A 27,538-nucleotide genomic window follows, 5' to 3' on the forward strand; every position below is an offset into this window, starting at 1 on the left:
GGTCTGTGGCTATAATAGGAATATTAATCAGTCTGCTGTGAGATAATATATAATATCTAAAAAAAAAAAAAAAAGACAAATGCTAGGATTGTATAAGAATGAGGTAAAATTTATAGATCACTAGAGTGGTCTGAATAGTTTACATAGCAGTCAAGGTCATGTGGAAACATTTGGGTACACCACAAATAAAGAAAAAGCATCTTCCTGATTTATGCAGGATCTTGGGTCTTTATAACTACACATAACATTGTGTGTACAAATCAGTGTTCTGGCCATGAGACATTTGTTTTAGGGTGACAACGTTCACCTTTGCCACATAAAGTCAGTGGTGGTCCTGTAGAATTTAGGAATTATGGGAACAATTGGAAATCTCTTGTATCCCCTTCCCAGGCACATTGCCTTCTATAATGCTTTGAACACAAACTCCCCCGAGCAATGTTACTGTATCAACAATGCTATGAAGAGAGGGGTTTTCTCTTAATTTATCTTTTTTAAATAGAAATATAAAGACACTCCCCATTAATAAAGCTGCTTTTCCTACCCGTTCCCAACCCTCATAGATTGCACTTCACCCGCCTATACCCAAATGTTCTATATTGTGATCAGTGCTTGGAATATGCTGGCACAGAGGATGTCTTATCTGCAAACATCCTCTTATGACAAATGTTTCTCTCAGTGCTGAAGATCCCAGGTGGGTATTTGGTACCAGCCCATGTCTTGAAGTCCAGAGTGCCTTGATTAATGGATCCCCTCACCTTCTGTCTGCAAATAAACAGAATATAGCTCAGACAGGAAGTCCAAGCAGTAGTGGATACAGCACTCTTTATCAAGGGTCCACACAGTCCTTGTTTTAGCTTTATTTTATGAATACAGACATTCAGATTGGTGCAGTGACAAATAGTAAATAAGTGTAGCAGGTGCATGATCAGTGAGTGAAAAACTGTGTTTCAGAAATTAAGTGTGCAGAGGTCTGCAACAATTACATAATAATGTCTCAAAGGCAAATTGAATTCAAACAGACATCAGTTATCCTTTTCAAGGACACTCAGTGTTAGAGCAAAACATGACTATTGTACAGTATTTATACTAAATGAAACTGTTCAAGGGACACAACCATTCCAAAACACAGGACAAGTGCTGCCATATGCTTTATTGCTGTTCCAGGGAACAGACTGGCTGTCTCCAATCATTCTGTGTGACTTGACAGACTAGTAACATCACTCACCTGCTCTTTAGCCTGACGTCACTCTCTATGTACCCGTATGGAGTCTTCAACCACTCAACTGTGTTCATAGTGTGACGGCCCAGGGGAGCCCGTGGAAGTTTCTGCAGGTTCAGCTCATTAATCTCCTTGGCGGAATACAACCTGCCTTTGAAAGTAGATGAATAATTGAAAAGCAGATCAGTTGCTGCAAAGCAGGTCTGTGTGGATGACATCATATATCCATATTTATGCTTCAGACCTTGGTAAGCCTGATTTAGTGACAAGGATAGAGAGAAAGAATCCTGCACTGGGCAAACAATAAGGTCTGAAAAGGTAACCGGATCCCACTATTGCATTTACTTTTCACCCCCACCTTTCCCTAACTGATAATATTTTTTTTATCTTCGAGGGATGAGGGAACAGCATATTCCTAACCATACTAGGTGTCCCATAGTCTTCCTCTCTACTGGTTCTGATAGCCAGTTTTCTTGCTGTCCATCTCATTAATATTTCATACAAAGCAGGACCAGTGGCTACCACTGATGAATGTTATTAATACGCCTACAGCTGCGCTGTTTTACTGGAGAATTATTGGTGACAGGCTGATGTAACACTTTAAAAAGATTATTGATGTTCCAATGAAATTCTGACCTGCCTGCGTGTATTTGCAACTTGCAGGCTGGATTAGCCAGGCATTGTTCTTTCACCAGCAAATTACATTGGAAGCAGTTTTGGCAGAGGGGTAGCAATGCTTTACTACCAAATCTGTCAGGAGAGAAACGGTGAGAATTCTTACACCAGGATCACAAATGTGACAGCTATAGCATTTTCCAATAATAGGCATTATTGCTAGGACGTATCAGCAGAGCCCATGGGATAATAATAAAAGCAGTTACAGAATGGTGACCAATCACAGATAGGCTTTCTGTAGTTGATAACCATACTATGAAAAGATACTGATTGGTTATCTTAGTGTCCAGTGAACCGTTTACCTGTTTCACAGTGCAAAGCCACCTTCTCCTCCTCGTACCTCTTCTGGTATTGCTGCAGGAGAGGGTCCTTAAATACTGGAGTTGAAACCTACATGGCACGCAAGAAAAAATAAAAGTCCTACGGAAGTTTTACAGAATATTATACAATCTATACATTCAGAATTTTTAGTGTAAGCTTAAAGCAAACCCTGGGCATAGTAATCTTAACGTCTTTCCAGGGTTAAGCAGTTACACATTTCAATCCCTTCATTCAGGCTTTCTTCTACACCCAGAAAAATCTGATACCGCTGTACTTCCTGAGTTGCAGGTCATGTCTCCATCCCCTCAACCTCTCACAACCCCAGGTTTCATTTTGTGAAGAGATGACCCTAAGCTGGCCATACACCCTTCTATTCAATATAAACTCCATATATTTGTATTTTTTTTCTCTTATAAAACAACCAAAAACCTTTTTATAGCATATGCCAACTGGTCACTAATCAAATCATTCCGGAAGCTGATAATAAGCGAGGCAGAAGCTGATAATAACATATTAATGGTATTGCTGTTATGTCACAGAATGAACACTAGGCCATAAAACAAGTCATGTAAGCTTGTCCTCCTGACAAAAAACAGCCTGAGGTGTGAAAACAAATTTGTATTGTTTTATACTCCTTAAAAAACCTAAAGTGATTAATATTTATTGGTTGCTTCCTACTTTGAGGTCAGAGCTCTGCCCCCTTCCTCTTAAATGGTCATCTAAATGCCTTTATTATTTATTATTTCTCTGTATGTGCAAATGTTTATCCATAGCAACCAATCAGAATATTCGACTTAAAAAAAATGCTGAAACGTGATTGGCTGCTTTGGGTTACAGCAATCTGCACATAATCATTTAGCCTTATAAGCGTGTAATTGTTTATAGGTAAAGCTTTGCTGCCAGGCTGCTCTCAGGGGACATTCATTTAAAAGGCCTATTAGTTCTCTCTTACCCGGAGGTACTGCTTACAGAGACGATTAATAAACGGGTCGTACTCGGAGGAATCATAATCTCTCATAAACGCGCTACCCTAGAGGAAAATGACAGGAGTGTTAGAGGCATATTAATGTTCTGGCAGAGCTGTAATTCATTCTAATACATGGAGGCTGATACAGTTCACTGCACAGCCACAGGAAACAATGATACATACCCCATTATTCCATCAGAGATCACCAAGCTCCCAAATTGTAATTACTTTAGTGGATAGTGAGGAGGGGTAACTGTTACATGCATAGTAAAGGATAAGAGTACCTTTAAAGTGTAATTACACTTTATTATGCCAGCAGTGTCTGTGCAAGAAGTAGCAATGGGTTCACTCCTCCAGCAGCTTAAAATCACTTTCCAATTGCTTCACCACTATTCCAATCAGCTATTGGATGTGAATACAAATACCTGGTATAGAGGAAAATGTCACTCGTGCACCCATGGTACATAACTGGTGACTGGGTGCTTAAACACCCAACACTGCTACATGCTGGCACTAGGAGGGTCAGTTCCATGTGCTTGCACATAACCTTGATTTATCTTCACAACCAGACTACCAAAAAATCATTAATAAAATGATTTGGCACCTTCTACCACTCACTCCCTCACCTCACTATTATCAGGATGTTCTAGATTATTAAAAACATCTGTTTGCACTGATAGGTGTTTGCATTTACAATGTCAGTTTCTATTTATTATAGGATTGATATAGCGCCAACATTTTAAGCAGTGCTGTACAATATATAGGGGTTGCAAATGCTGGACAAATACAGACCCTGCTCCGAAAAGCTTATAATCTGGGATAAGGGGGAAGTATCACACAATTGAAGCCGAGATATGTAATGGAGGGAAGCAGTGAGGGTTTAGGAGACAGAGGAGGATAGGTAGGCAAGATGGATTTTGAGTGCTCCTTTTAAATGAGCAGAAAGAAGGAACAAGCCAAAAAGCACCAGGAAGACCATTGCAGAGAGTTGGGGCAGCTCTAGAAAAGTATTGAAGCCCTGCATAGCTGCAGAGCACAGGAGCTTGAATTTGATTCTAAGGTGAAATGAAAGCCAAAGAAGGGAACTACAAGGAGATGCAGCAGAAGAGGAGCAGAGGGAGGGAGGGATGAGTCTGGCTGCAGCATTCATAATAGTTTGTAGAGGAGAGAGTCGGGTTAGTGGAATACCAGAGAGGAGGAGGTTACAGTAGTCCAGACAAGAGATGATAAGAGCATGTACAAGGAGTTTGGTGGTCTCTGGGGTTAGGTAAAGACTGATTTTGGAGATGTTGCGCGGGTGAAGATAATAGGACCTGGAAATATTCAGAATATGGGGGGTAAATGGGAGAGCAAAATCAAGGGTGACACCAAGACAACGAGGGGAGGAATGAATAACACCTTCAAAGTGATGATTTTATTTGATTTTTTTCAATTTATTTATTACTCTTGAGGAGGGTATGGAGGAAGTGGTGAGTTGAATTATTGTGGACATGGGAGTTCTACGTTCTGTGAGAGCAGCGGACAACAGGTTAGCGCGCACACACACACTGAAAAAAAAAAAATGAATGATGATATATTTGTTATAAAGCCTGACTGAACAACAACAAAAGTGAAGCTTTAGCTGGGTTTTAAGGATTATACCTTGGGGGGATGTATGGCTCGGCTTGCCGCTGAGTAGATGGGCACAGTTGTGTACATGTGACAGGTCCACTTTTGGTAACATAAATCCCATTGCCACAGGCTAATGGTCTTGTATATTAGTATACAATTCTATAACATAAAGACTGCAATAGTGATTTTAGCAATACTGATGTTTACCTTTTTGTTACAGTATTCCAAGTACTGTTGTAGGAGCCATCTCCTCCTCTTCTCTATGTCCTCGCTGGTCTGGGTATCTATGTAGCTTTCTATGGTTTTCTGTAGTGGTTCTGCCACGCGTTCTGTCCACTTCTTATGCTGCATCTCCTTCCTGCGTAAATCAGAGCTCTCTGCCTGTCTCACATAATCGTCCAGGCACTGACACACAAAATAAATATGTAAAGGGAGGAAATCGGATCTATTTATTATTAAACAATATTTATATAGCACCAACATATTACGCAGCGCTGTACAATAAATAGGGGTAGCAAATGACATACAGATACAGACAGTGACACAGGAGGTGAAACAAGAGGAGAGGAGGAGAGCTTACAATCTTAATTTAATACAAAGAATGCTTATTTTTTCACTTTTTAATTGATTCACTGTTTCTCACTTTTCCTAACAATAACAGAGGAGGGAGTACAAAGCCCAGGGGGACCTGGAAATATTGAGTGTCAGTGCTGACCCCCTCCAATTCATAATGGTAACAAAACAACTTACATGCAGCACTATACAAGATGTTGCTATTGCATTGTGGTTTATTTTTATATGCCTACATCTTGTAGTTCACAAAGAATCTACACACATTGATTCTAAATATTTTATTATTCATAAAAAATTATTCATCAAGGAGGACTTGACAACTACAACATATAAAACAATAACTTTGTGTTACAGCTCTACATAATATTCTATAGTCATCTTTTGATTTCCCAGAATGCATCACATATTCTGACTGTAAAAGCTCTGCTTTGTGTATATTTTGTTTATATAGAAATAGATTTGTAATTATTTCTGGCTTTAGGTTACCTGGTTATAGTGATTTTCTGCATCCAGCACACACTGTGTCATTGCACTGATCTTCTCATTTTCTGCATCCATTATTAGCTGCGACAGTGGGATGAAAATGTCAGTTTTGCAAGAAGATGAGAAACAACAGGCAGCAACAATACCACAGCAATTAAATATACATTCTGATTGGTTGGTGTGCTGTCAGTTTTTCTATCCAATGACCGATACAGATTCCTTGTCTGTTAGCAGATGCTCTGCTGCTGTGGTGATTCCCCTTACATGTTTGAGTGCTAGTTGATGGGTATTGTAAACCAAATTTTTTGATTGGCAGAGCAGAAATTGAGTAGGGCCTAATTTATCATTTTTATCTTGGTGACCATTCTCACTTGTCAGTGATGTAAAAAAAACGGAGAACGATACATTGGTATACACATAGGTGTGGCAGGTAGGTAGATTATATTGGTGGAAAGTTAAGTGAAGCGGTTAAAAGATTTGTCTTTGCTTGATCTCACAGGAAGAGAGAAGAGAGTTCAGTGTCATCTCCGGTTACCTGAACATATGGTTTGTAAGCTAACCAGTCCTCAGTTTTACGCAGGGACGCGGTAGAAAGACTTCTGGTTCCGGGACGTGATGAGATGATTTTTTTGGGCAGTATGGCGCTGTCATCATTCTGGTATGATTTCCTGAAAGTCACCGCCTGGTAAATAATCGTTGTTATTTAGGCAATCGTTGTTAGCTTACACAAATCCACCACTGAATAATAATAGACTATTTATGAATTTGATTTATTCGTAAGTAATAGAATAAATAAGCCAAGCAAAATATAGGTATTAGGTTAGTAGTAGTAAGTCATATTCAGCTAGACTTATTTTGTAACGTTAAAGATGATTCACCACTCATTCAAATAGATTTTAACGAATGTCTGGAAAACACTCCAATATCCATTATATATCAATGGCCATATCAGCCCACATTGCTCCTATGGCTCCTGGGGAAAGAGAAGACCCCATAAGGAGACTTTTCACAAAAACAGAACTGTGGCAATTCCCAAATGGAAGGACTGAAGTCGGACCTCGGGTCTGTCACTGGCCACTTATCACATAACTATTTGCTTATTTGTCTTTAGTAGTGCAGATTTATTGCATTTCTGTTACAGACTGTAATTAAACCCATATACGTAATGCACCTACAAATCCAAGAGTTTCTCCTCAGACAAAATCTTATACGTTATCTGAGGTTTGTATTGGGGTATAGAGTAATAGTGTGCAATTAATAGTTTCATGGGTATTTTTCTTGTCACTACAACTTTAATCCAAAGCACTGCTCCCTAGTGATGTGCTGACTATGCTGGCAGTTCTCCTCATACTTGTCCTTGAGTTAGGTATGCATCATGTATGGAATTGTCATGAAAGGTGTACAGGCTGATCTATTATTGTCCAATAATTACCTTTCAATCATGCAACCAAAAAAAAAAAAAAAAAAAAGAACGTCCAAGACTTTGTGGAACTTTGAAGCTTGGATTGTAACATGATGAACAGGATGTTGTTATAACTTTCACACCTCAGGTTAGGTTCAATCAATAGCTGCCTAAATACATTTCATGATGCCGTGCTATCTGAACTGAGGTGACGAAGTTCCCCATATGCTCATAAATACTAAACTATGTTTTCAGCCTTTATTGGAACCAAGGAAGCCAATGTGGAGACATATTCAATATGACAATTTCTATACATACCACAAAATGCATAAATTCTTCAGGTATACTGCTCATTCAATTCCAGTCAACAGAAACTCTTTTTTTTTTTTTGAAGAACTATGGTCACCAAAGAATGTTTAATAACCAACCAATACCCAGGGCCTGTGCTGGGTGATGGTTTCATCTGCTGACACCAATGTCAGTCTAAGGCGAAATAGCAAACAGATTGGAACCACAGTGCCCAGTGGGGAACCCAGCATCTGACACTCCTATAAGGGTGTTGGGTGGTAAAGATTGTTTGGTGGACATACCACTTCATGAGGATAGTAGTCACTCTCTGCTAGACAGGTAAGTCTTACGATTTTTTTTAATACAGTGCACTTAAAAAAAATGCCTACATAGTTGCTTTAACCTGTGCTGCAAGAACTTTGCAGCCTGTGATCACCGACCTTCTTCTAATAAGAACATGTACCTGTCTGTCTCTGGCATCAACAATTCACAGGGAGCACGTACAGTGATCTCCCCAGCCCCTATTAGCAGGGTACTTTTCACCCGGCATTTTTTAGTAACCACCCGGCTGTTTTTGGGCGATTACTGAAAAGTTGGGTCACAATAAAGGGCCACCTACAGCTTCTTCCCACCCAGCTGCATACATGTTCAGGTCAGTGCCCCTGAGGCATTCAAGGCAGCATGACATTCAGGAAATTTTTATTTTCAGTAGGAGAAGTCAGGAAACGTCAGCCTACATTTCATCTCAAAACCGTTTGCATGTAGGATAAGGTATTATACAACTATGGTATTGTCCAACGACAACCCCATAGCTTACAGCAGGTAAAAAGAACAAGTTTAAGTACAGTAACCTGGAAGCATCACTGTAATCAGCAACTGCTGCAGGCAATTACAAAGTCTTATGGAGGTATAACAGGGAACAATATACATCTTTACATACAGAGCTCCTCAGGACCTGTCTGGGCTTGTAGAGATATATAAAAAGAATCTATATTATTCTCCTTGACCACAAATGTCATAACAGGAAGAAAATCATAGAGCACCAAAAGGTCGGAAACGCTGGCTTTGTTCCATTTGTCATCAGTTTCATTTTACATGATGGGGACAAATGTGTGTCAGTGTTACCTGATAGCAGAGTGTTCCGGCTTTTCATGTTCTACAGTCTGCTTGCTTTGTATATATGTCTACATCAATGTGCATTCCCTATCTTTATCTATATATATATATATATATATATATATAAATTCACTGTGGTGCCACAAAGACTGGGACACGTTCATCCAGGGATCCCTTTAGACCTATTTTTTTATACTGGTTTTGTCCTTTTTTAGGGTAACAGTCATGAGACAATTAACAAAATAAAAGTAAAAACCTATGTAGTCACTGAACTATACCATCCTTTGTTAAAAGATGGCTGCCTATTAACTGAACTACAGGCTATGTTGTGACTCGCCCCTGCCCCTGTCAGCTCTGATGTAGATTTTGCCCACAATGGTATATTCCCCATATGATGGTTATGGGGCTTTTTTGATTTTTGTATCCTGTCACTCTTCGGCCAGCACTGAATGCTTTTATGTAGACTTTGTTGAAAAAGCCAGTAAGGTGTTTGATCTAGCTTGGACCTTGCAACTTGAATGTTGCCTTATGTTAATAAAATTTAAAAAAAAGTAGCTTTGAACAAGTTACTAAAGAAAATAATAGCATAGGCCTCTCCAACAATCAGGTGGTGGTGTTGTTGTTCTTTTCTTTTGTTGGAGAAACCCTTGGTATCAGTTTGCTCTGACTTTCTTCCTTCATATCAGCCCGGAGCGGTGGGAAATACAGCCATCCAGTAATTACTTCCAGGTCCCAGGTAGGTGTAGAGGTCGGGCTCCCTTCCATTCCTGCCTATCCATGAGGACCTTATTATTTTTACACAGTATTTTTATAGCGCCGACATATTACGCAGCACTGTACAAAGTCCATAGTCATGTCACTAACTGTCCCTCAAAGAAGCTCACAATCTAATGTCCCTACCACAGTAATATGTCTTTAAAACAGTCTAAGGTCAATTTTGGAGGGAAGCCAATTATCCTAACTGCTTGTTTTTGGAATGTGGGAGGAAACCGGAGTACCCAGAGGAAACCCACGCAAACACAGGGAGAACCTGCAAACTCCATGCAGATAGTGTCCTGGCCGAGACTCAAACCTGGGACCTGGGTCCTTTATGTAAAGGAGTATACCAGTCTGTATGTTAAAAGTTGTCGCAGAGATTGGTCTCCAAACATTTCTGCCTTTGCTAAAGTTCCATCTTAGATTTTGTGATTAGGCAGGGCTTTATTTTAGAAAGGGACAGGGAATGTTCCTTCTGCAAAAATGAATTCCTACCTGCCTGATTGCACCATGGAACTATCAAAAAAAAGACGCTGAGCTGAGTGCTAGAATAATAGACGCTACTGCAGCCATCACATTTTTAGATTGGGAAGCTGCAGAGACAGGTGCTTTGACCCCACAGACACCTAAAAATACAGACAGGACCCCACACTCCTATAAACACACATTTGCGTTCCTGGGTTTAATTATTCCTCAATGGTGAAACATTTTTCTGCTGACCATCTTCATCTACTGAAGCCGTGTCCACCACTAGGATTCTAGACAGATAGCTGCTGATGGAGGTTTGTATTTTCCTTGAAACCCTGAAAATAATGAAATGTTACAGTCTCTAACCTTAGCATGTTCTGGAGATGGCAGGAGGTCTTTGGGAAGATTTGAGGTCTGTATGGTGATAAAACCTTTCTTCGGAGGCCATCTGCATGCTGAAGTCATCTCGCTCCCGGGTGAGGCCATCTGTACAAGAGAGAAAAGCAGACAACATCAATGAGATATTTCATATATACGCTGAGGATGGGAATGGTGGAGCTTAGCACTGACAGTGATTGGATAATGGCTCCTTGTCCTATGTTACACCATAACCCTACTTGTATGTACATATGACATTGGCAGCAGCGTTTGGACTCATTCAGACTCTACAAGGTGGTAAGCCATTCCAGGGAACATACTAAACTGCTGCTATGTGCAAACTGCTCCAATTCTGATGAATGGGAGTAGCTGGGCACAGTGTGCAGTATTCTGCAGGGACAAACACGGGACTAAATAAACTCTGCACATGCATTAGACACATAGAAGACCCAACTGTACAATGATAAGTCATCTATGCCATCATTCTTACATAAAAGCAAAACTGATGATCTTTTGGGGTGCTGCCTCTGTGCTGACATACCCTTTATGGGGCCACAGTGACCAGACACTCCTATAAATACAGACAGAGCCCTTAATAGGGCCACAGTGACCCCACACCCCTATAAATACAGACAGGGCACTTTATGGGGACACGGTGACCCCACACCCCTAATATTACAGACAGGGCCCTTTATAAGGTCACGGTGACCCCACACCCTATAAATACAGAGCCTTTTATGGGGCCACGGTGACCCCATACTCCTATAATTACACACAGGGCCCTTTATGGGGTCACGGTGACCCCACACTCCTATAATTACAGACAGGGTACTTTTTGGGGCCACAGTGACCCTACACTCCTATAAATACAAACAGGGCACTTTATGGGGTCACCAGGCTGTGGGTGTATAGAGTGTATAGAGTTAGTTGTAGAGTCCTGCAGACAGAAATCCCCCTTAACTTCCCAATGCTGTGTCAGTGACTGAGAACCCCAATTCTGAACCCCCCCCCCCAGTAATTGAATAGACATTATGACACCCCGTGCACTCCCCCACACTCACCTCCGGGGCCCCGACACTGCCCGCTCTGTATCCACACACAAAATAGTTCCTGTCACTATCAACACCGAAACAATATATCCTTCCGCCAACACATAAGAGCCGCCCTCTCCTCACACAGACACCATTCAAAGCATTTATTATAGTTAAAAATATACATTTAAACAATTCGAAGCACATGTGACAAAAGCGTGTTTTCATTACATCACAAGGAAATGAGTAACTTTAAAAGTCTTTTTTTATTATTGGTTTCAAATCCTTCCGCCGGCCGGCTGTATGGTAACCATGGCGACGCGACGCGTTTGTTTCCGTTTCCAATGCGCACCGGAGAGGTTCGAGTGGCAGCCTATCAGGAGCTAAGCTTTAATCTGGGCGGAGTTTAAATGTGCGGGGAGAACAAATAGGATTCCTAGAATTGATTAGCCCCGCCCCGATTGACTTCTCTGGTCTGTGAAATGTATTACATTAGTATTGGATGGGCAGATAGGAGGTGAGACATTATTAATCAATCATTCTGATATAATTACACTGATATTCGCAATGGCCCAGATACAGAACTTGTTGTATGATTCTTTGATAAAGACCCAACATGTAGAGAGCGCCGCCCTTATCAAGATAAAAGATGGCATAGCCTTCACCTCACCCCCACGATTAAACGTAAGTTTTATCTCTTGTTACAGAATCCTTATATACTATATATACTCTAGTATAAACCCTTTTTCTACCTTACTACCTTTTTACTATGCCATTCAATATTAGGACATAGCGCCATCTACTGGCGGCCCACAATATGCAGAAAGATAATTTAAAAGCAAGTGACCGATCGTAAACAAATCACATGTAAAAATTTTATATATATATATATATATATATAATTATATATATATATATATATATATATATATATAAATATATATATATATATATAAATACAGACTGAGCCCATGTGGTTTTCAGTTTAAGTTAAAAAAAAAAAAAAAAACATGGATATATTTATTCACATTATTGTTTTTTTTCTGTTGATGACTGGCGCAGTAACGGTCACATTTTTCCCCTAGTTTTATGGTCAATGTAGTATTCCTGTTTTTTTAGATAAAGTAGGTAGATATTTTAATCAGTTTATATTTGAGTATATACAGAACTCACAAGAAATGACACTTCTATAGGAAAGGATGAAACATTGCAGTGAAGAATTGATGAGTACCGTATTTATAAATATTTTCAGCATCTGCTGGTTTTTCTAGCAGGCAAAGGAGGAGGACCGGCAGGGTTGAATTATGTTTATTGGAAGAAAATTCATACAAGGCACAGCAAATATTAGTGATAACTGCAGCAAGCTGAAATAGCGCAAACAATTATTAAACATACAATGACAAGAAGCAATGTACTTCAAGTACATGATACCTAGCCCAGAGCAAGGGCTGGCTATTTAATGTACATAACCAAGCAGTAACATGAATAGGTCTATGGCAGGATTTCAGGGGGTTAAGTGGCCAGAGCACCTGAAATCAAGTACAGGTCCAATGTGAAGCCAGAATATATACACCTTCATGTAACAAGGTGCAGGTTTTGCTAGGTTGTGCAGCAAGCCCCCTGCTGGTTACCAGTGGAAGTACATGGAAGATTTTCTAAACCACAGTGACACCAACAGGATACATAGGGAACTGCGTGGTAAGTGCATTCACCAATAAAAGAGTTTTGTCCCTCATCAAATCAAGTTATACATTCATTGACAAAATCAATATATGGATTTTTAGTTAAAACAGACCAAATAAAACTTTACTCAGCTTACTTGACTTCAGCTGACATATGTCCTTCTAACAGATAGCCTTTTGTTTGGTGACATCATTGATGTAACCATGGGCAGGAATGAGCAGGTTTGCCGAGTTTCCTTATCAGTTTTGCTGCCCCAATAGTCACAAATTCTCATTATTCATAGGTGATCAGAGAGGGCCTAAAATAGAAGAATTTGCCACTGGTGCGATTACAGTTTACAGCATATGAATTTGAAAAATGCAGAGCCTTGGAAGTGATACAGCTTGGCCTTTTAGGAGAACCAAGTGCCCCCTGCTTGCAGATACCCTACAGACATCCATATGTAGACACTCCTCTGTGACATGGATAGTTCTCAGATCAGACCCTTGTTTCACAGAACTTGTAATTGGTGGTACGGTCCACACACCGGATTCCTTTGCTGGGATAGCCCTCATATTATTATTATTATTATTATTAATAAACAGGATTTATATAGCGCCAACATATTACGCAGCGCTGTACAATAAATAGGGATTGCAAATGACAGACTAATACAGACAGTGATACAGGAGGAGAGGACCCTGCCCCGAAGAGCTTACAATCTAGTAGGTGGGGGAATTTCACACACAAAGGATGTGAGATATGTAGTGTGGGAAGTAGTGGTGGTTTCAATTGACAGAAGAAGCCGGGTAGGCAAGTTTGAAAAAATGGGTTTTGAGTGCTCTTTTAAATGAGCAGAAAGTAGGAGCAAGCCGAATAGGACGAGGAAGACCATTCCAGAGAGTTGGAGCAGCTCTAGAAAAGTCTTGTATCTGTGCGTGTGATGAGGTTATGAGTGAGGAAGTCATTAGTAGGTCATTGGAGGAGCGGAGAGAGCGGCAGGGGGAGTATTTTTTAACCATGTCAGAGATGTAAGTGGGACAATAACTGTGGAGGGATTTGAAGGCAAAGCACAGGAGCTTAAATTTGATTCTAAGGTGAAAAGGAAGCCAATGGAGAGAACTACAAAGAGATGCAGCAGAAGAGGAGCGGAGGGAAGGATGGATGAGTCTGGCTGCAGCATTCATAATAGATTGTAGAGGAGAGAGTCGGGTTAGTGGAATACCAGAGAGGAGGAGGTTACAGTAGTCCAGACGAGAGATGATAAGAGCATGTACAAGGAGTTTGGTGATTTCAGGGGACAGGTAGGGGCGGATTTTGGAGATGTTGCATAGGTGAAAGTGACAGGACCTGGAAATGTTCTGAATATGGGGGGTAAATGAGAGGGCCGAGTCAAAGGTGACACCAAGACAACGTGCCTGAGGGGAGGGCCGAATAACAGTGTTGTTAACAGTTAGATATATGTCAGGGTGGGATTTGGAATTTAAGGGGGGGATGATGATGAGTTCTGTTTTATCCAGGTTGTGTTTCAGGAATCAGTCAGACATCCATGATGAGATGGCTGACAGGCAGCATGAGACCTTATCCAGGACTGAGGGAGACAGGTCAGGGGTGGACAGATAGATTTGAGTGTCATCAGCATACAGATGGTACTGTAAGCCAAAGGAGGATATGAGACTACCGAGAGAGGAGGTGTACAGAGAAAAGAGGACCGGTCCAAGGACTGACCCTTGGGGAACACCAACATGGAGGAGAGTGGGTGAGGAGGAGTTACCATTGAAAGAAACTTGAAAGGAGCGGTCAGACGGATAGGAAGCAAACCAAGAGAGAGCAGTATATTCAGGCAGTCCCTTTATGTAACCCTCTTCTATGATGAACACAATCCATAGACTTGATCCTTTATCTGTGGCACATTAACACTGTGTTCTGTATCACTGTCCTCAGATCAGATCCATCTTATATTGGATCAATCTGTTCTTTAAAAATTAATCACAGTAAGGGTTGTACAAATGTGGAAAAGACTCCTTGCAGAAAGATTTTCAATATTATAAAATTGTTGAGACAGGAAATGTCTGGTTCAGGATATTGGGAATTATTTTCCCTGTGGAAGCAGATTAGATCATGCGTTACAAGGGCCATTTCATTTCAGCATTCTGCCCCAAGTTTAACCGGGGCCCCAAGTGAATAGGAGCGTTTGGGAGCTTTTTTTTTTCTCAAAAATGACAAGTTGCTTATGTGGTTACATGCGGAGCAGCAAACCATGTAATAGAAACTGTCCTAAGAGTTTTCACCTACTTCTTCTTAATTCTCAGTATGTAACTATGAAAATTAAAGTTAGAAACATGTGCTGTAGTCTGTGACCAGTGAATTATTATGGATTATATCTTACTTCTGCATTGCAATCCAAAACCAGTTCTGGAAGAAACCAATGTAAATGGTTGGATATCATAGGTGGATCCTGTGCTGTTCACCCAAACTTAATATTATTATTAATATTATTATTATTATTATTAATAATAATAATAAACAGGATTTATATAGCGCCAACATATTATACAGAGCTGTACATTAAATAGGGGTAGCAAATGACAGACAGATACAAACAGTGACACAGGAAGAGGAGGGGTCCCTGTCCCAAGGAGCTTGCAATCTAGGAAAATCCAGCAACTACCCGGCAGATGAAGTCCTATACATCCTCTAGATACCACAAAATATAATAATCATTGATTTAGTTTTAATACATTAATAATAACGATTATATATGAAGAATAATTTACACTTCATTACCATTGTATCTTATCCTTCTATATTGTGGAATAGCTTATGGGCCATTTACAGTTCTTTTTTTGAATTCATATATTACGGGATTTCATGAAAAAATCAGTATAGGATATAAAAATATTTTGATTGAGACCTTTGTTTTTACATTACCTTGTATGTGCTTGCAATGTAGTTATTTAAATGTTCAATAAATAATCATCTTAGATTGTAAGCTCTTCTCTCCTCTCCTCTCCTCCTGTTTGTGTTTGTCTGTAATTTGCAAAACTTGTTTATTGTACAGCACTGCGTTATATGTTGGGGCTTTATAAATACAGTTTAATAATAATAATAATAAAAATGATTTAGGACTGTGTTGTATGACAAGTTCTTATCCATTTGTAGTTGCAGCCTCAACACATCCAGGTGATTATCGATGCCTTCAAAAACACAGCAGCCCTAAGAAGAGAAGGGTTTAACTTCAGAGAGAAGAATTACAAATGTGTCCGTGCTGATAAGAATTCTGTCTATGCTAAATGTGTAAGTTATGTATACTCTAATATGATAATGTACTATAATCAGGTTATTGGCTCCTGAGTCCTATCCATATGTTTCTCATTAATCTGATCTTTCATCAGGACAATGAAGGTGTTATTATGGTAAAAACAAAATCCAACATCCTGATTGCTGTGTACCGGGAAGGAATGTATCCCAGCGTGTGTGTGGAAGCCACAGAGAAACTAGGTAAATGACTGATATGTTTGATTGTATGTATTTTGTTTATGGGTCTATCATCTCCATTGCTTTTTCAATGGACATCAGACATCAATAGGTAAGAAAAGTCACTTTAAAGCGGATCTAAATTTACAAAGTAGATAATTGTGAGCAGGCTGGTTCTGTTTTTGCAGAATACAAAATAACAACAATAGAACAAAACATCTGCCTGTTTGCAATATTTTTTTTAAATATTTTAATGCAGTCAACGGTGAAAACAGTGTACAAATACATATTACAGATTAGTGAAAAGAAAAAAAAACAAAAATCAAATACAAGCAACTAGGGGAGTACAGGGAATTTAGGATAAAATCATTGAAATACAATAACACTTTACATATGTTAAACTGTGCTCTTTGCTTGTTTTACACATAGTATGCTAAACAAATGGAAGGTTTGTAAAAATAAAACAATAGAATCAGTTATATGAGTTCTATGGGGGGATCACCTTCTAGCTCTCTGTATAAATACCAAGATGTATAGCAGAAACAAGCTTGCAATATTTTTAACTAAACTCACCTCTACTTGGTCCACTGTGATCCCAGCAGCTTCACCCGATTCTTTTCTGGGTTTCTGGATCCTCAGCTATCATATTTAGCCAGGCTGGAATAACATAACTCTCATGTATATGTACAAGGGGCTGCTGAGAAGTTCCTGGCTTTGCCCAGAAAGAAGAGAGCCAGAGTTATGAAATAACACATTTATTCAACATATTCTCCCCTGAGACTGAAGCACTTGGTACAGCGTAGTTGCAGCTTGTGTAGACCGTTCAAATAAAAGTGCGCAAACCAGCATCTTTGACGTCAGAAATGGTGTTTCTTCAAATTTAGTAACAGATAATAGTCCGAAGAGGCTAGGTCAGGTGAGTAGGGGGGATGGTGGACCAATTGGAAACCCAGGGTGTTCAATTTGCAGCCACAACGTTGGACGTGTGCGCAGGTGCATTGTCGTGCAAAAAAAGGATCCCTTTGGTCAACTTTCCACCGTGTTTCGTTTTAATTGCCTCCTTCAGCTGGTCCAGGGGGTTAGCATAATACTGTCTGGTAATACTAGAACCCTGAGGTAGGTAGTCCACCATCAGAATACCGTCTTTGTCCCAGAAAATGGACACCATTACTTTTTTGGCCGATTTCTGGGTTCAGAACTTCTTTGGCCACGGGGACCCGCTGTGGTGTAAGGGGGCAAAGCCAGGAACTTCTCAGCACCCCCTTGTACGTATGCCTGGGTCATATGCACAGCTTATACATTACAGAAACAGGCAGGTAGGTTTGTTTTAATGATGCAGGGGCATCACCTGTCCCTTCTGCACTAATTATTCTGTTATCTCACAATTTTTTGTAAGTTTAGATACGCTTTGAAAATTAACTTTAGGAAGCTATCGAAACATCAATTATTGTAGTTATCTGGTTTTAAAAATGAAGTCCAATTTAAATGCAGCTAATGTATTACCTGAAAATGGACTGTTTCCCCTCCTGATATTTTCTGCAATGCCACATACCAATAGTACAATATTTTAGAACAAAGATGGCAGAAAACTAGACTTTTAAGGCATCCTACAATTGACTATACATACGTATATCACTGTTAAACCAACATTTATTGTGTGTACATAATAAAGTTATTTACAAAAATTGCATAACAATATTTGTTAGTTGTTTACAATGGTCTCAATCGATATAGTATTCATGTTCGACGCCTTTCGCGAAATAAAAAAAAAAAACGCTTTATCAGGAACACATCTTTACAACTGATACCTACAGTGCAATACATTAACATTATTATTAAAATAAAATAGAACCATTTATATATAAAAATTGTAATCAAACAACTACGGGAGAGAAGGATAGGTTGGAAACTACCAGCCCTTGAATTAATTCAAAGATGCTTTGACATGCTACCCCTAAATAGAGTATACTGAAGAAATGAAGACAAGAAAAGCTGGGGTTTGAATGCAAAATTAAAACAACTACTACTTACATGAACATTTCCTATAACTCACAATTGGTAATCTGGTGAAGTTCTCTCATAGAATGATCAAGAAGGACAGCAAAATGGTCAATAGAGTTAGGTCTAACTAATGTAATATCTGTATTGGACTTGGTATAAGCAGATTGTGATTCCTAATACAGCGGCTGAAAGTTGCAAGGTCAGGAGAGGGCAGAAGGGTAAACAGCTGCTGCTTTTTCACTGTCCAGTCACATGTTGGGGGTTTGGAGGTAACCAGACTGTGTTGGTCATGAGATGGTCATGGGGTTTAAATGCTGCAGACAGGTAATAATATTATTAGACCATATGATGGTAAAATGTTCATAAATTCAAACATAAACACATACGTATATATACATGTCAAGTGACGTTGTGATGGATGGACACTAATGCATATAATTTCCCCCTCTTCCCGATCGTCTACTTTATTCATTTCTCTCACTTTTTGTCATTAGGTTCTTATTTGCGAGAGAAAGAATTATGATCTTCACACATTCAAGTGGATAACGAGGAGATGGAAATGTGTGTGCGCAGGATTCATAGATCACTAATATCCCTAATGGGGCTGTTGATTTTCAGAAGCTCACTGCTCCTCTTTTCCTTTCAGTTGTTCCTTTATGTGGTCTGATGGATGGACTGTAAAAAATGTATATATTAATATTATTAACTTCCAAAGGTGTTTTACTACATTAAACCTTTTGTACAACTTTATTAAAAGCAAGAATAAAGGAAACAGTGAAAAGAGAATAAATTGTGGGTTTACCAATTTTTTAGAGTTTATTGGGGCGTGGCAGGGGTTTGTCCATTTGCACATCCTCATACCTACCAACTTTCCTGGTTAAGGAAACATAGACATATGTGGATGAACTGTCACTGTGCAGTTGTGACCCTGTGTTGTGGTGAGAGAACTCTATGTCTATGTCATAACTGACATTTGCTTCTTTTGTGATCAAGTGTACTATAAATGTAACAATAAAACTTTAATCCAATTTACTGCCCACAAATATGCCTCATCCCTTAATTTATACAAATCCAAACATTAATACACAGAGATTGGGATTTTACAGGCATATAATATGAAACACCACATTAAAATGTTCTTTTTATTTAATTTATTGAAATACAAAAACATCTTTTGTGAATAACCAGATGACAGGACTTTTAAGGCCAAATAAATTATTCTTCACTCTATAAAGTATTTGGTTTGATAAATGATATTATATGATATATTATGTGTTTTTTTTCTTTCTATTCATATATTATAATGCTATATGACTGAAAACATTTCCCTCCCTGTGGGGTTCAAAAATCCTCTCTGCGGTTAAGCAAAAAAAAAAAAAAAAAAAAAAAAAAGAAAGTCAATTGAAAAATGACATATGGACACTCAATAATGGTCTTCTGCACTCCATGGAACAGAATGACGCTCTCTGTACAGTGCTTAATCATTCTACTGTCACTGGAAACAACATCAGGGGCAGATAGCATCTGTATATACCTTAACAAGTTATTCCCAAGTAGATGCTCCAACTGCAATACACACCTCCTTCCTGTCACTGTACCATGCAGTAATTCTGTTCCGCTACTAAAAGTTACTACTATTACTAAAAAAAAAAAAAAAGTTACTACTACTCTGTCTTCCATGTTATTTGTCACCCAGGATATCATCTGACTGTAAAGCACCCTGAATTCTACCCTCATATACCATTATGCAATGGCAATGACGTTATGACATCAGCGCTGCTCTCTGCATAATAGTGAACTGACGGCCAACTAGGAAGATCCAGAAAGAAAGACAACATAGGGCCTGATTCATTAAAGTTCTCCAAGGCTGGAGAGGATACACTTTTATCAGTGAACCTGGGTGATTCAGAAAACCTGTAAAGGATCTCGTACAGGATTGAAATCATTTGCTAACAAAAATAGCAAATGAATTTTAAGAAATCCATTCCAGGTTTGCCGGATCACACAGCTTCACTGATGAAAGCATATCCTCTCCAGCCTTGGAGAGCTTTAATAAATCAGCCCCATTGTGCCTTTTATACATATACATAGGACAGTGAAAAGGATGACTGGAGGGTACAATCCACAGCATGGAGTTGAGGGTTTTAAGGTAAAACACCTCTAATACCTCATAATCAATCCATGCTTCCTAAAAAATACATTTCTTTCCTTTAAAGCAAACACAGATGCATCACCTTCATCTTCTCTGAAGAGAACTTGTTCTTCATTGTATTATGATGTAAAAACTACATTTGGTAATCGTTCTCACTTTGATTCGTAAGTACAAAAAAAAAACGTTGGTGGAAAACACATTTTTTTTTTATTCCAATATAAAGTCACTCATATAATAATAATATAATAATAAAGTTAGTGTTTTAATATATCAGTACTGCCATTATTATTGTTTTTTATCCAATTTATTTTATTATCTATATATTTACAGTAATAGTGATAAAGCTATGGTATGCATTACTATTGGCAAAATCAGTATCACAGTTATATTTAAAGAATGATATTGGCATATTGAAATGTTTTATTCCAACAATCATCTGACTGAGCTTCTTTGAAAAGGAAGATTCTTCCTAATGGTTTCTTACCTGAGTTATACAGGTAATGTTCATCTGACCACTTGGTGCCTGGCTCATATTTTGAGAGATTTATCTTCCTTTCCAGAAACACAAATCCTTAAAGTTCTATTTATATAAGCAGCATTTCCTAACTGTGACCAACCCACCAGTATGTTAAAAAAAAAATAAAAGTTGCAAAAATTGGACATGTTCCATTTTTGCTCTGCACATTGGCTTTGATTTATTAAATCTCTCCAAGGCTAGGGATGATACAATTTTATCAGTGAAGCTGGGTGATCCAGCAAACCTAAAATAGATCGGGTCCAGGATTCAAAACATTTGCATACAAACAGCAAATGACTTTAAAGAAATCCATTCCAGGTTTGCTGGATCACCCAGCTTCACAGATGAAAGTGTATCCTCTCCAGCCTTGGAGAGATTCATAAATCTGGCCTATTTTGTGCACTGCCATGATTTTTGATTTTATAAAACCAACTGAAAAATGTTTGGCCATCCTAAAGCTGACCATACCTAGTGCAATCCAATCCTACAATTTTCTTGCCAAAAGCAAGGACCTGCTTTGGTTGTGTAGGTTGGCTCCCACCATACATAGAATTGGTGAATCTACAAAAGTTTACACACTCAAAGTGACATGTTTGTCCATCTTTTCAATAATATTTTTTTTTTCTACAGAATAAAAGTCTCTTTGGGATGGTGCATGCTCTGTGGCCCTAATAACGTATACCAGTGTTTATTCCAGCTTCTTCAGGAAGGTGTGCACCTTCTCTTGCAAGGCATTGTCATGCAATTTGTTCATGTTCTGCTTTTCTAGTTGAAGCTGTTGTCTCTGGCGCTCAGCTTCTCTTACAGAAATCTTCTCTAAACGAGAGATCTCGCTCAGCTGCTTGTACGTCATTAAATCCATACTACTGTGAGGTCTCCTTTCCAGGGGTGTGGTGGCTCGAGGTCTCCTTGATTGCTTTTCCAAACTCTGTTGATGTCTTACTGTCATCTCCGTTGATTTCATCTCTGTGTTTTCCACAACTGGAAGCATTCTGCCTGCAAAAGGAAACATTTTCACGTCCCCAGGTTTGTAGACAATGGGTAAACTCGGAGCCGTCGGAGGTGGTGACCATTTTGAACTTGTGCCGTTGTCAACATAAAGTTCTGTGCTGGCAGGCAAATAGCTTCTGCTGAGACCAGAACCTTGCTTATATTTTTTATAAGTATGGATTTCATCCAGGACATGATCCAGTGTTGACTGAGGCGTAATGGCTCTTTGGGTAAGCAGGACCCTTCTTTGTCTTACAATGTGGCCTACAGCTTGCTTCAGCTTGATGAGGTCGGCATAGTGCTGGTAATGTATGCTGTCTAACTTCTCACATAGACATTCATCCTCCTTCTTGTTCTGGACATAGGCATTGGTTATAACTGGAGCAGACTTGGGTCGATGTTTGGGTGGTTGATCCATTGAAGACATCTGGCGATGGTCCTCTTCCTAGATACAAAATACAATAGTAAAAATAGTCAGAAACTTTGACAGGTCACATGAACAGCTTCTTATGGCTATACTGGACGAACTTTGTCTTTTTTTTACACATTGACCTACTATTGAGTTCTATCAGTCTATGCCATCTTTAGGATCTATTACTATTATTATCAAACAGGATTTATATAGCACCAACATATTGCACAGCACGAAATGAAATGGGGGTTGCAAAAGACAGACAAGTGACACAGGAGGAGGAGAGGACCCTGCCCCAAAAAGCTTACAATCTATCAGGTGGAGGAAGTATCACATAATAGGAGGGGGATATGGAATGGTGGGAAGTAGTGAGGGTTTTAAGAGACAGAAGAAGATGGGTAGGCAAGTTTAAAAAGATGGGTTTTGAGTGCTCTTTTAAATGAGCAGAAAGTATGAGCAAGCCAAATAGGACGAGGAAGACCTTTCCAGAAAGTTGGGGCAGCTATAGAAAAGTCTTGGAGCCATGCATGTGATGAGGTTATGAGTGAGGAAGTCATTAGTAGGTCATTGGAGGACCGAATACCTACGGCTAGGGGAGTATTTTTCTATTAGGTCAGAAAGGTAAGTGGGACAACTACTGTGGAGGGATTTGAAGGCAAAGCACAGGAGCTTGAACTTGATTCTAAGGTGAAATGTAAGCCAATAAAGAGAACTACAAAGAGATGCAGCGGAAGAAGAACACTGGGAAGGATAGATGAGTCTGGCTGCAGCATTCATAATAGTTTGTAGAGGAGAGAGTCGGGTTAGTGGAATACCAGAGAGGAGGAGGTTACAGTAGTCCAGACAGGGGATGATAAGAGCACAAGAAGTTTGGTGGTCTTTGGGGACAGGTAGGGGCAGATTATGGTGAAGTTGCGCAGGTGAAAGTGACAGGACCTGGAAATGTTCTGAACTTGGAGGGCTGATTCAAAGATGACACCAAGACAACGTGTCTGAGGGGAGGGTAATTTGAATTTTGAGGTGGTGTGGTGGGGGTGGGGGGGAGAAGATGAGTTCTGTTTTATCCAGGTTGAGTTTTAGAAATCTATCAGACACCCCTGACAAGAAGTGTTGCAGCCATATCACTTCTTTATAAATGTTTCCCTAAGCCTCTGTATATTAAAAAACATCCCTATGCTGTATTCAGTAAAATAATAGGTAATTATAGTTTTCCTGTAAATACCTTTATTCTAAAACTTTCTTTAGAACCTTTAGATGATCTATGTTTTAATGTACAGGGACTTTATTGCCACGAACCAGGCAATCATACACAAAACTACAGTTATCTGTTTGCATCTCAAAATTCATCAAAAAGATAACCTGGACCTGGACACAATAGCCTAGTTCCACAGCATTTGTCAATCAGTATCTAGCCTAAACCCCAACAAAGCAACCAAAGGAGAAGACCCCCAATGGGACAAATATGTGGGAAATGTCTCCTTCCTATGGATGTAGAAAGAGATATATATGAATCTGATGTCCACCTGCTTGGCCGGATTGCATTGTCCTTAATTACTAATTGACCTTGATATTTGCATCTAAAATAGTAACCTCTGGTAATTGTTCCTGAAGAAGCAGACTGTACATCTGGAAAATGCATTAAAAGTGGCCCCAGACCGCTGAAAGAAAACCTTCCAATTCTAAACAGCACGTAGACATTTGTTTATAAATGGAATGGTCGGTCAGTGGTTAATAGACATAGGGATATTTTATTGTATAATAGCAGTAAAACCAATTACTGATACCAAGCTTAATGCAATACAAAAACTAATCAATGGGAGTTGATTTACTAAAGGGATATAAGGTGTTCACTTCACCTAGCGTAGTAAATGATATGAAGGGATGCTTCAACCATCCAATCATGTGCATGAAAAAATACATTTTTTTTTTTTTACATTCTCTTGCATGTGGTTGGCTTTTTTCTCAAAGTTAAATTAAAGAGGAACTAAACTCAAAAGTTCCCCAAAACAAAAAAATATACTTACCTTCAATCTCGCAGGGCAGTCGATCGGTCAGGAGGTGTCTTCCATTGGGTCCTGCGTTGTCCCGGCATCTGTCTTTAGGCCAGCGCTTTGGTGTGCTGCCATCTTCGCCTCTTCTTCCTGGTTCTTCTTCTTACGTCACCCAACCCAGGCACGAGATCAGGTGACATAGATGGGAAAAAAACTCACGTATGCACAGTGGGATCTGCAATTTTTTTCCCCTTTTACGAAAAGGCTTCTTCTGCGCATGCCTAAGCATCTCGGACATGCACAGAAGAAGCACCCAAGAGCCTCCCGGAATGCGTGATGTAGGTATCCCAGGAGGCTCTGCACTCCCATTCATTCTTGATAGCCTAGGCGATCGAAAATTAGGGGGCGGTAATGCACCCTTTTTCTTTTTCAAAAGGGTGTTGCACCCAAAGAAAAACAATCAAACAGAATTTTTACCTTACATAAAGGGGTTGTCTACCCTTTTATGTAAAGTGAAAATTGCGAGTTTTGGTATGCTTTAAGTATTCCTTGCAGGGGGATAATTCACCTTGGTAACCAAAATTACTTCAGTAAGTTCACTTCAGCCCCAATGTGTTTTGTTGTATACTGTTTGTAGAAAGGGAATGGTATGTGCAAGACATATTTCATTTTAGTGTTCTTGTATAATAAGAAATAACTGAAAATTCCTGTTTAAATTAAAAAAAAACATTTTCCTGTTAAGTCATATGGATGTATCATCATTCATGGAAACTTTAAAATAGATGATAGTAATAGCCATGAGAATTTCTGATACTAGCTACTAATTCCTTCAAGGTGCAAAACCTGCAAAAGCTCTGTCATTGGGGATTTTTCATGAGTAAGAAGAAAAATCCCCTAAATATAAGTAAAAAGAAACTTGTCTAAATTTGTTTTCTATAACATCAACCTGTCAGTGTAATATCCTATAATATCTTACAATCCTAGTAAAATCTTTAACATTTACAAATACCAGAGTTCGAATAAAAAGAAAGAGACATTTACCAATAAGAAATGGTTAAAAAATAAATAAAATGTAAAAAGAGTTTATCATTGCTTCTGGGCATAATAAATGCATTTATTTATATACTATTTACAACATTTAGAATGCCTTAGGCTGTTTTTAACAAGAAGAAAAAACATATATAAATGTAATAATAATATTAATATTATAAATATATGTTTTATAACACAGCTACCTAATGTATGGGGCCACTTTTTCTCAATTGATCCTTTTGGTAACTGCTACTGAGAAGTATAAATTAAAAGAGATTAGAACTCATTACTTGAATTCTATTTTAAAGAAAGAACACACAATGATATATGAGCGTGTCTACAGAGCTATGAAAAAAACAAGTTCTCTGATGAAGTGTACCTTTTTTAGTGAAACGTGTTGGTAAGTGATTTTGCTCCTAGAGAAGCATAAATTTCTGAAAGCTATGAAACCTTAAAGAGAAAAAAAAGCACTGTGCTTAGATGGTTTGATATAGGTAAAAACAAATATAAAGGGATTAGGGTGAAGGTATATCAAAGCGCTTAATAAAATTAAAGTGTTTGAAAAAAAGGGAAATTGAGAATTTTAACAGAATAAACTGTATGACTGACCACATCTAAAATGTAAGTAGGTCACAATCCTTTCTCCGGAATAATAATGTACATTAATTTCCTTTGCTGGGTTTGGGTAGGTTGCACACTGAATTATATGTTTGTATTCTTTGCTTTGTACCAGAAATCTTTTGAGATTTCTGAATCTACTCAAACATATCATAAAATGATCTGGTACACTGAAAGAATATCCAATTTTGGACATTGGGTGTTAGTATGGTGTTCTAGGGAATGGGGTTATCAGAGTTTGCTCTACCTAGCTACCTGAGACTTGAAGAAATAATAAGAAACTTTTGTCTTGTCCTATTTTTTAACTAATCTATTGAAACAATATTTTTATACTCATAGGATGAGCGGTTTACTGGATACTTTTCTCTCCTAAATGTCTTTTTTTCAGATCCCTACGTTCCCAGATCTACCAATCTGCCAAAGCTTTAGTGGGTAGTAGATCCAGGTCACCATCTACCCCTGGACTAAGATACTGGAGATGACACGGTTATGTGAATCTTAGTGCCGCTTGGTTCTTAGCTGTATTCACAAATATCTGACATAGACCAGTTTCTTCTCCTTAGGTGAATTGCAACAAAAATACAATGTTGCAGTTTGATTGCTGGAAGAGAGCAGAAGACCAATGATATCATCTTATTCTAGGCAAAATCACTGGAGTGGAGCTGAAGGGCAACTAATGATAACAATTACTTCTGTATAGAAGAGGATTATTGTTTCTGTATATTATAACATGTAGGAATTTGATCCTGCAGACTGCTTTAGGAGTTTGTTCCCATCAGATGAAAAATCATACATTTTTTGTACTGATTAATCAAATGTTTGATCATTGTATTGTTTGAAAATCAATTGCTTTTTTGCTTTATTGCCACCAATGTGTTGCATCGCATTCAAAACACTTTTTGGTTGATGCATTGAAATTACAGAGCATCTAGTGGGAATAAATATTAAATTGGAAAACGGTATTTACAATGGTTAGATGAAGAGTTAATAATAATGACATTCATAGGACTAATCTAAAAACTGTAATGCATGAATACTGTATAACTGTAACTTACCTCTAATGATCAGCCTGCAGCTTAATATTTGGGGATACCAAGCGGCATATAATGCAGATGTCCAATAAGGAGTTCTTTGCTGTTGTGTTTCGTTGGTGCTCCTACCTCCTGTATAATACAATGAATTGATCAGGCTGTGTTTGCAGAAGTCACCTTTTCCCGTTAACATGTGGGAGGTCTGAGCTTTGTCACCTGCACAATGTTTGGGTACTGAAATGTTTACCTTCTGAAAGTGGATACTGCTATTGAATTATGGAAAATTAGATGGTTGGGTGCTTTCCACTTAAAATTTAAAGGCTTATAATAGAGTGCTTAGCAAACATAGAACTCTAGAGCTGGCCAA

General features: G+C 38.8%; 3 protein-coding genes across 4 annotated transcripts; 1 reads left to right on the forward strand and 2 right to left on the reverse strand.

The window, feature by feature from the left end:
• Nucleotides 1-88: 88 nt before the first annotated feature.
• Nucleotides 89-11,361, reverse strand: FAM228B (family with sequence similarity 228 member B). 2 transcript variants are annotated; one of them, XM_072407457.1, is made up of 9 exons: nt 11,319-11,361; nt 10,246-10,365; nt 6,385-6,531; nt 5,853-5,930; nt 5,001-5,198; nt 3,168-3,245; nt 2,197-2,284; nt 1,226-1,370; nt 89-762 (listed from the first exon to the last, which is right to left on the reverse strand). In XM_072407457.1, exons 2-9 carry the CDS (start codon nt 10,363-10,365, stop codon nt 603-605), a joined length of 1,014 nt encoding a protein of 337 aa, XP_072263558.1. In that variant the 5' UTR covers nt 11,319-11,361; the 3' UTR covers nt 89-602. The 2 variants fall into 2 exon arrangements, with proteins under 2 accessions (XP_072263558.1, XP_072263559.1); XM_072407458.1 differs by lacking the exon at nt 6,385-6,531.
• Nucleotides 11,362-11,737: 376 nt separating this feature from the next.
• On the forward strand, nt 11,738-19,471 carry PFN4 (profilin family member 4). Its single transcript, XM_072407460.1, has 4 exons — nt 11,738-11,972; nt 16,113-16,247; nt 16,346-16,451; nt 18,923-19,471. The coding sequence occupies exons 1-4, from the start codon at nt 11,856-11,858 to the stop codon at nt 18,949-18,951; spliced, it is 387 nt and encodes a 128-aa protein (XP_072263561.1). The 5' UTR covers nt 11,738-11,855; the 3' UTR covers nt 18,952-19,471.
• A 1,297-nt stretch (nt 19,472-20,768) lies between these two features.
• On the reverse strand, nt 20,769-27,298 carry LOC140329983 (uncharacterized). The gene is made up of 3 exons (XM_072410361.1): nt 27,196-27,298; nt 25,902-25,972; nt 20,769-22,532 (listed from the first exon to the last, which is right to left on the reverse strand). Exon 3 carries the CDS (start codon nt 22,512-22,514, stop codon nt 21,786-21,788), a length of 729 nt encoding a protein of 242 aa, XP_072266462.1. The 5' UTR covers nt 22,515-22,532; nt 25,902-25,972; nt 27,196-27,298; the 3' UTR covers nt 20,769-21,785.
• Between the last annotated feature and the right edge of the window lie 240 nt (nt 27,299-27,538).

The sequence above is a fragment of the Pyxicephalus adspersus genome, chromosome 4 (genome assembly GCF_032062135.1).
Source record: "Pyxicephalus adspersus chromosome 4, UCB_Pads_2.0, whole genome shotgun sequence".
NCBI classification, from domain to species: domain Eukaryota; kingdom Metazoa; phylum Chordata; class Amphibia; order Anura; family Pyxicephalidae; genus Pyxicephalus; species Pyxicephalus adspersus.

Excerpts from the sequence above, each read along its gene's own strand:
- FAM228B (XM_072407457.1), bottom strand. The coding sequence starts at position 10,365 with ATGGCCTCACCCGGGAGCGAGATGACTTCAGCATGCAGATGGCCTCCG. Across the intron at positions 5,931-6,384 it reads CTTACAAACCATATGTTCAG|CTAATAATGGATGCAGAAAA; the intron begins GTAACCGGAGAT and ends CCACTGTCGCAG. Across the intron at positions 5,199-5,852 it reads CAGAAAATCACTATAACCAG|TGCCTGGACGATTATGTGAG; the intron begins GTAACCTAAAGC and ends TTTGTGTGTCAG.
- PFN4 (XM_072407460.1), top strand. The coding sequence starts at position 11,856 with ATGGCCCAGATACAGAACTTGTTGTATGATTCTTTGATAAAGACCCAA. Across the intron at positions 11,973-16,112 it reads CCTCACCCCCACGATTAAAC|TTGCAGCCTCAACACATCCA; the intron begins GTAAGTTTTATC and ends ATCCATTTGTAG. Across the intron at positions 16,452-18,922 it reads GGAAGCCACAGAGAAACTAG|GTTCTTATTTGCGAGAGAAA; the intron begins GTAAATGACTGA and ends TTTTGTCATTAG.
- LOC140329983 (XM_072410361.1), bottom strand. The coding sequence starts at position 22,514 with ATGTCTTCAATGGATCAACCACCCAAACATCGACCCAAGTCTGCTCCA.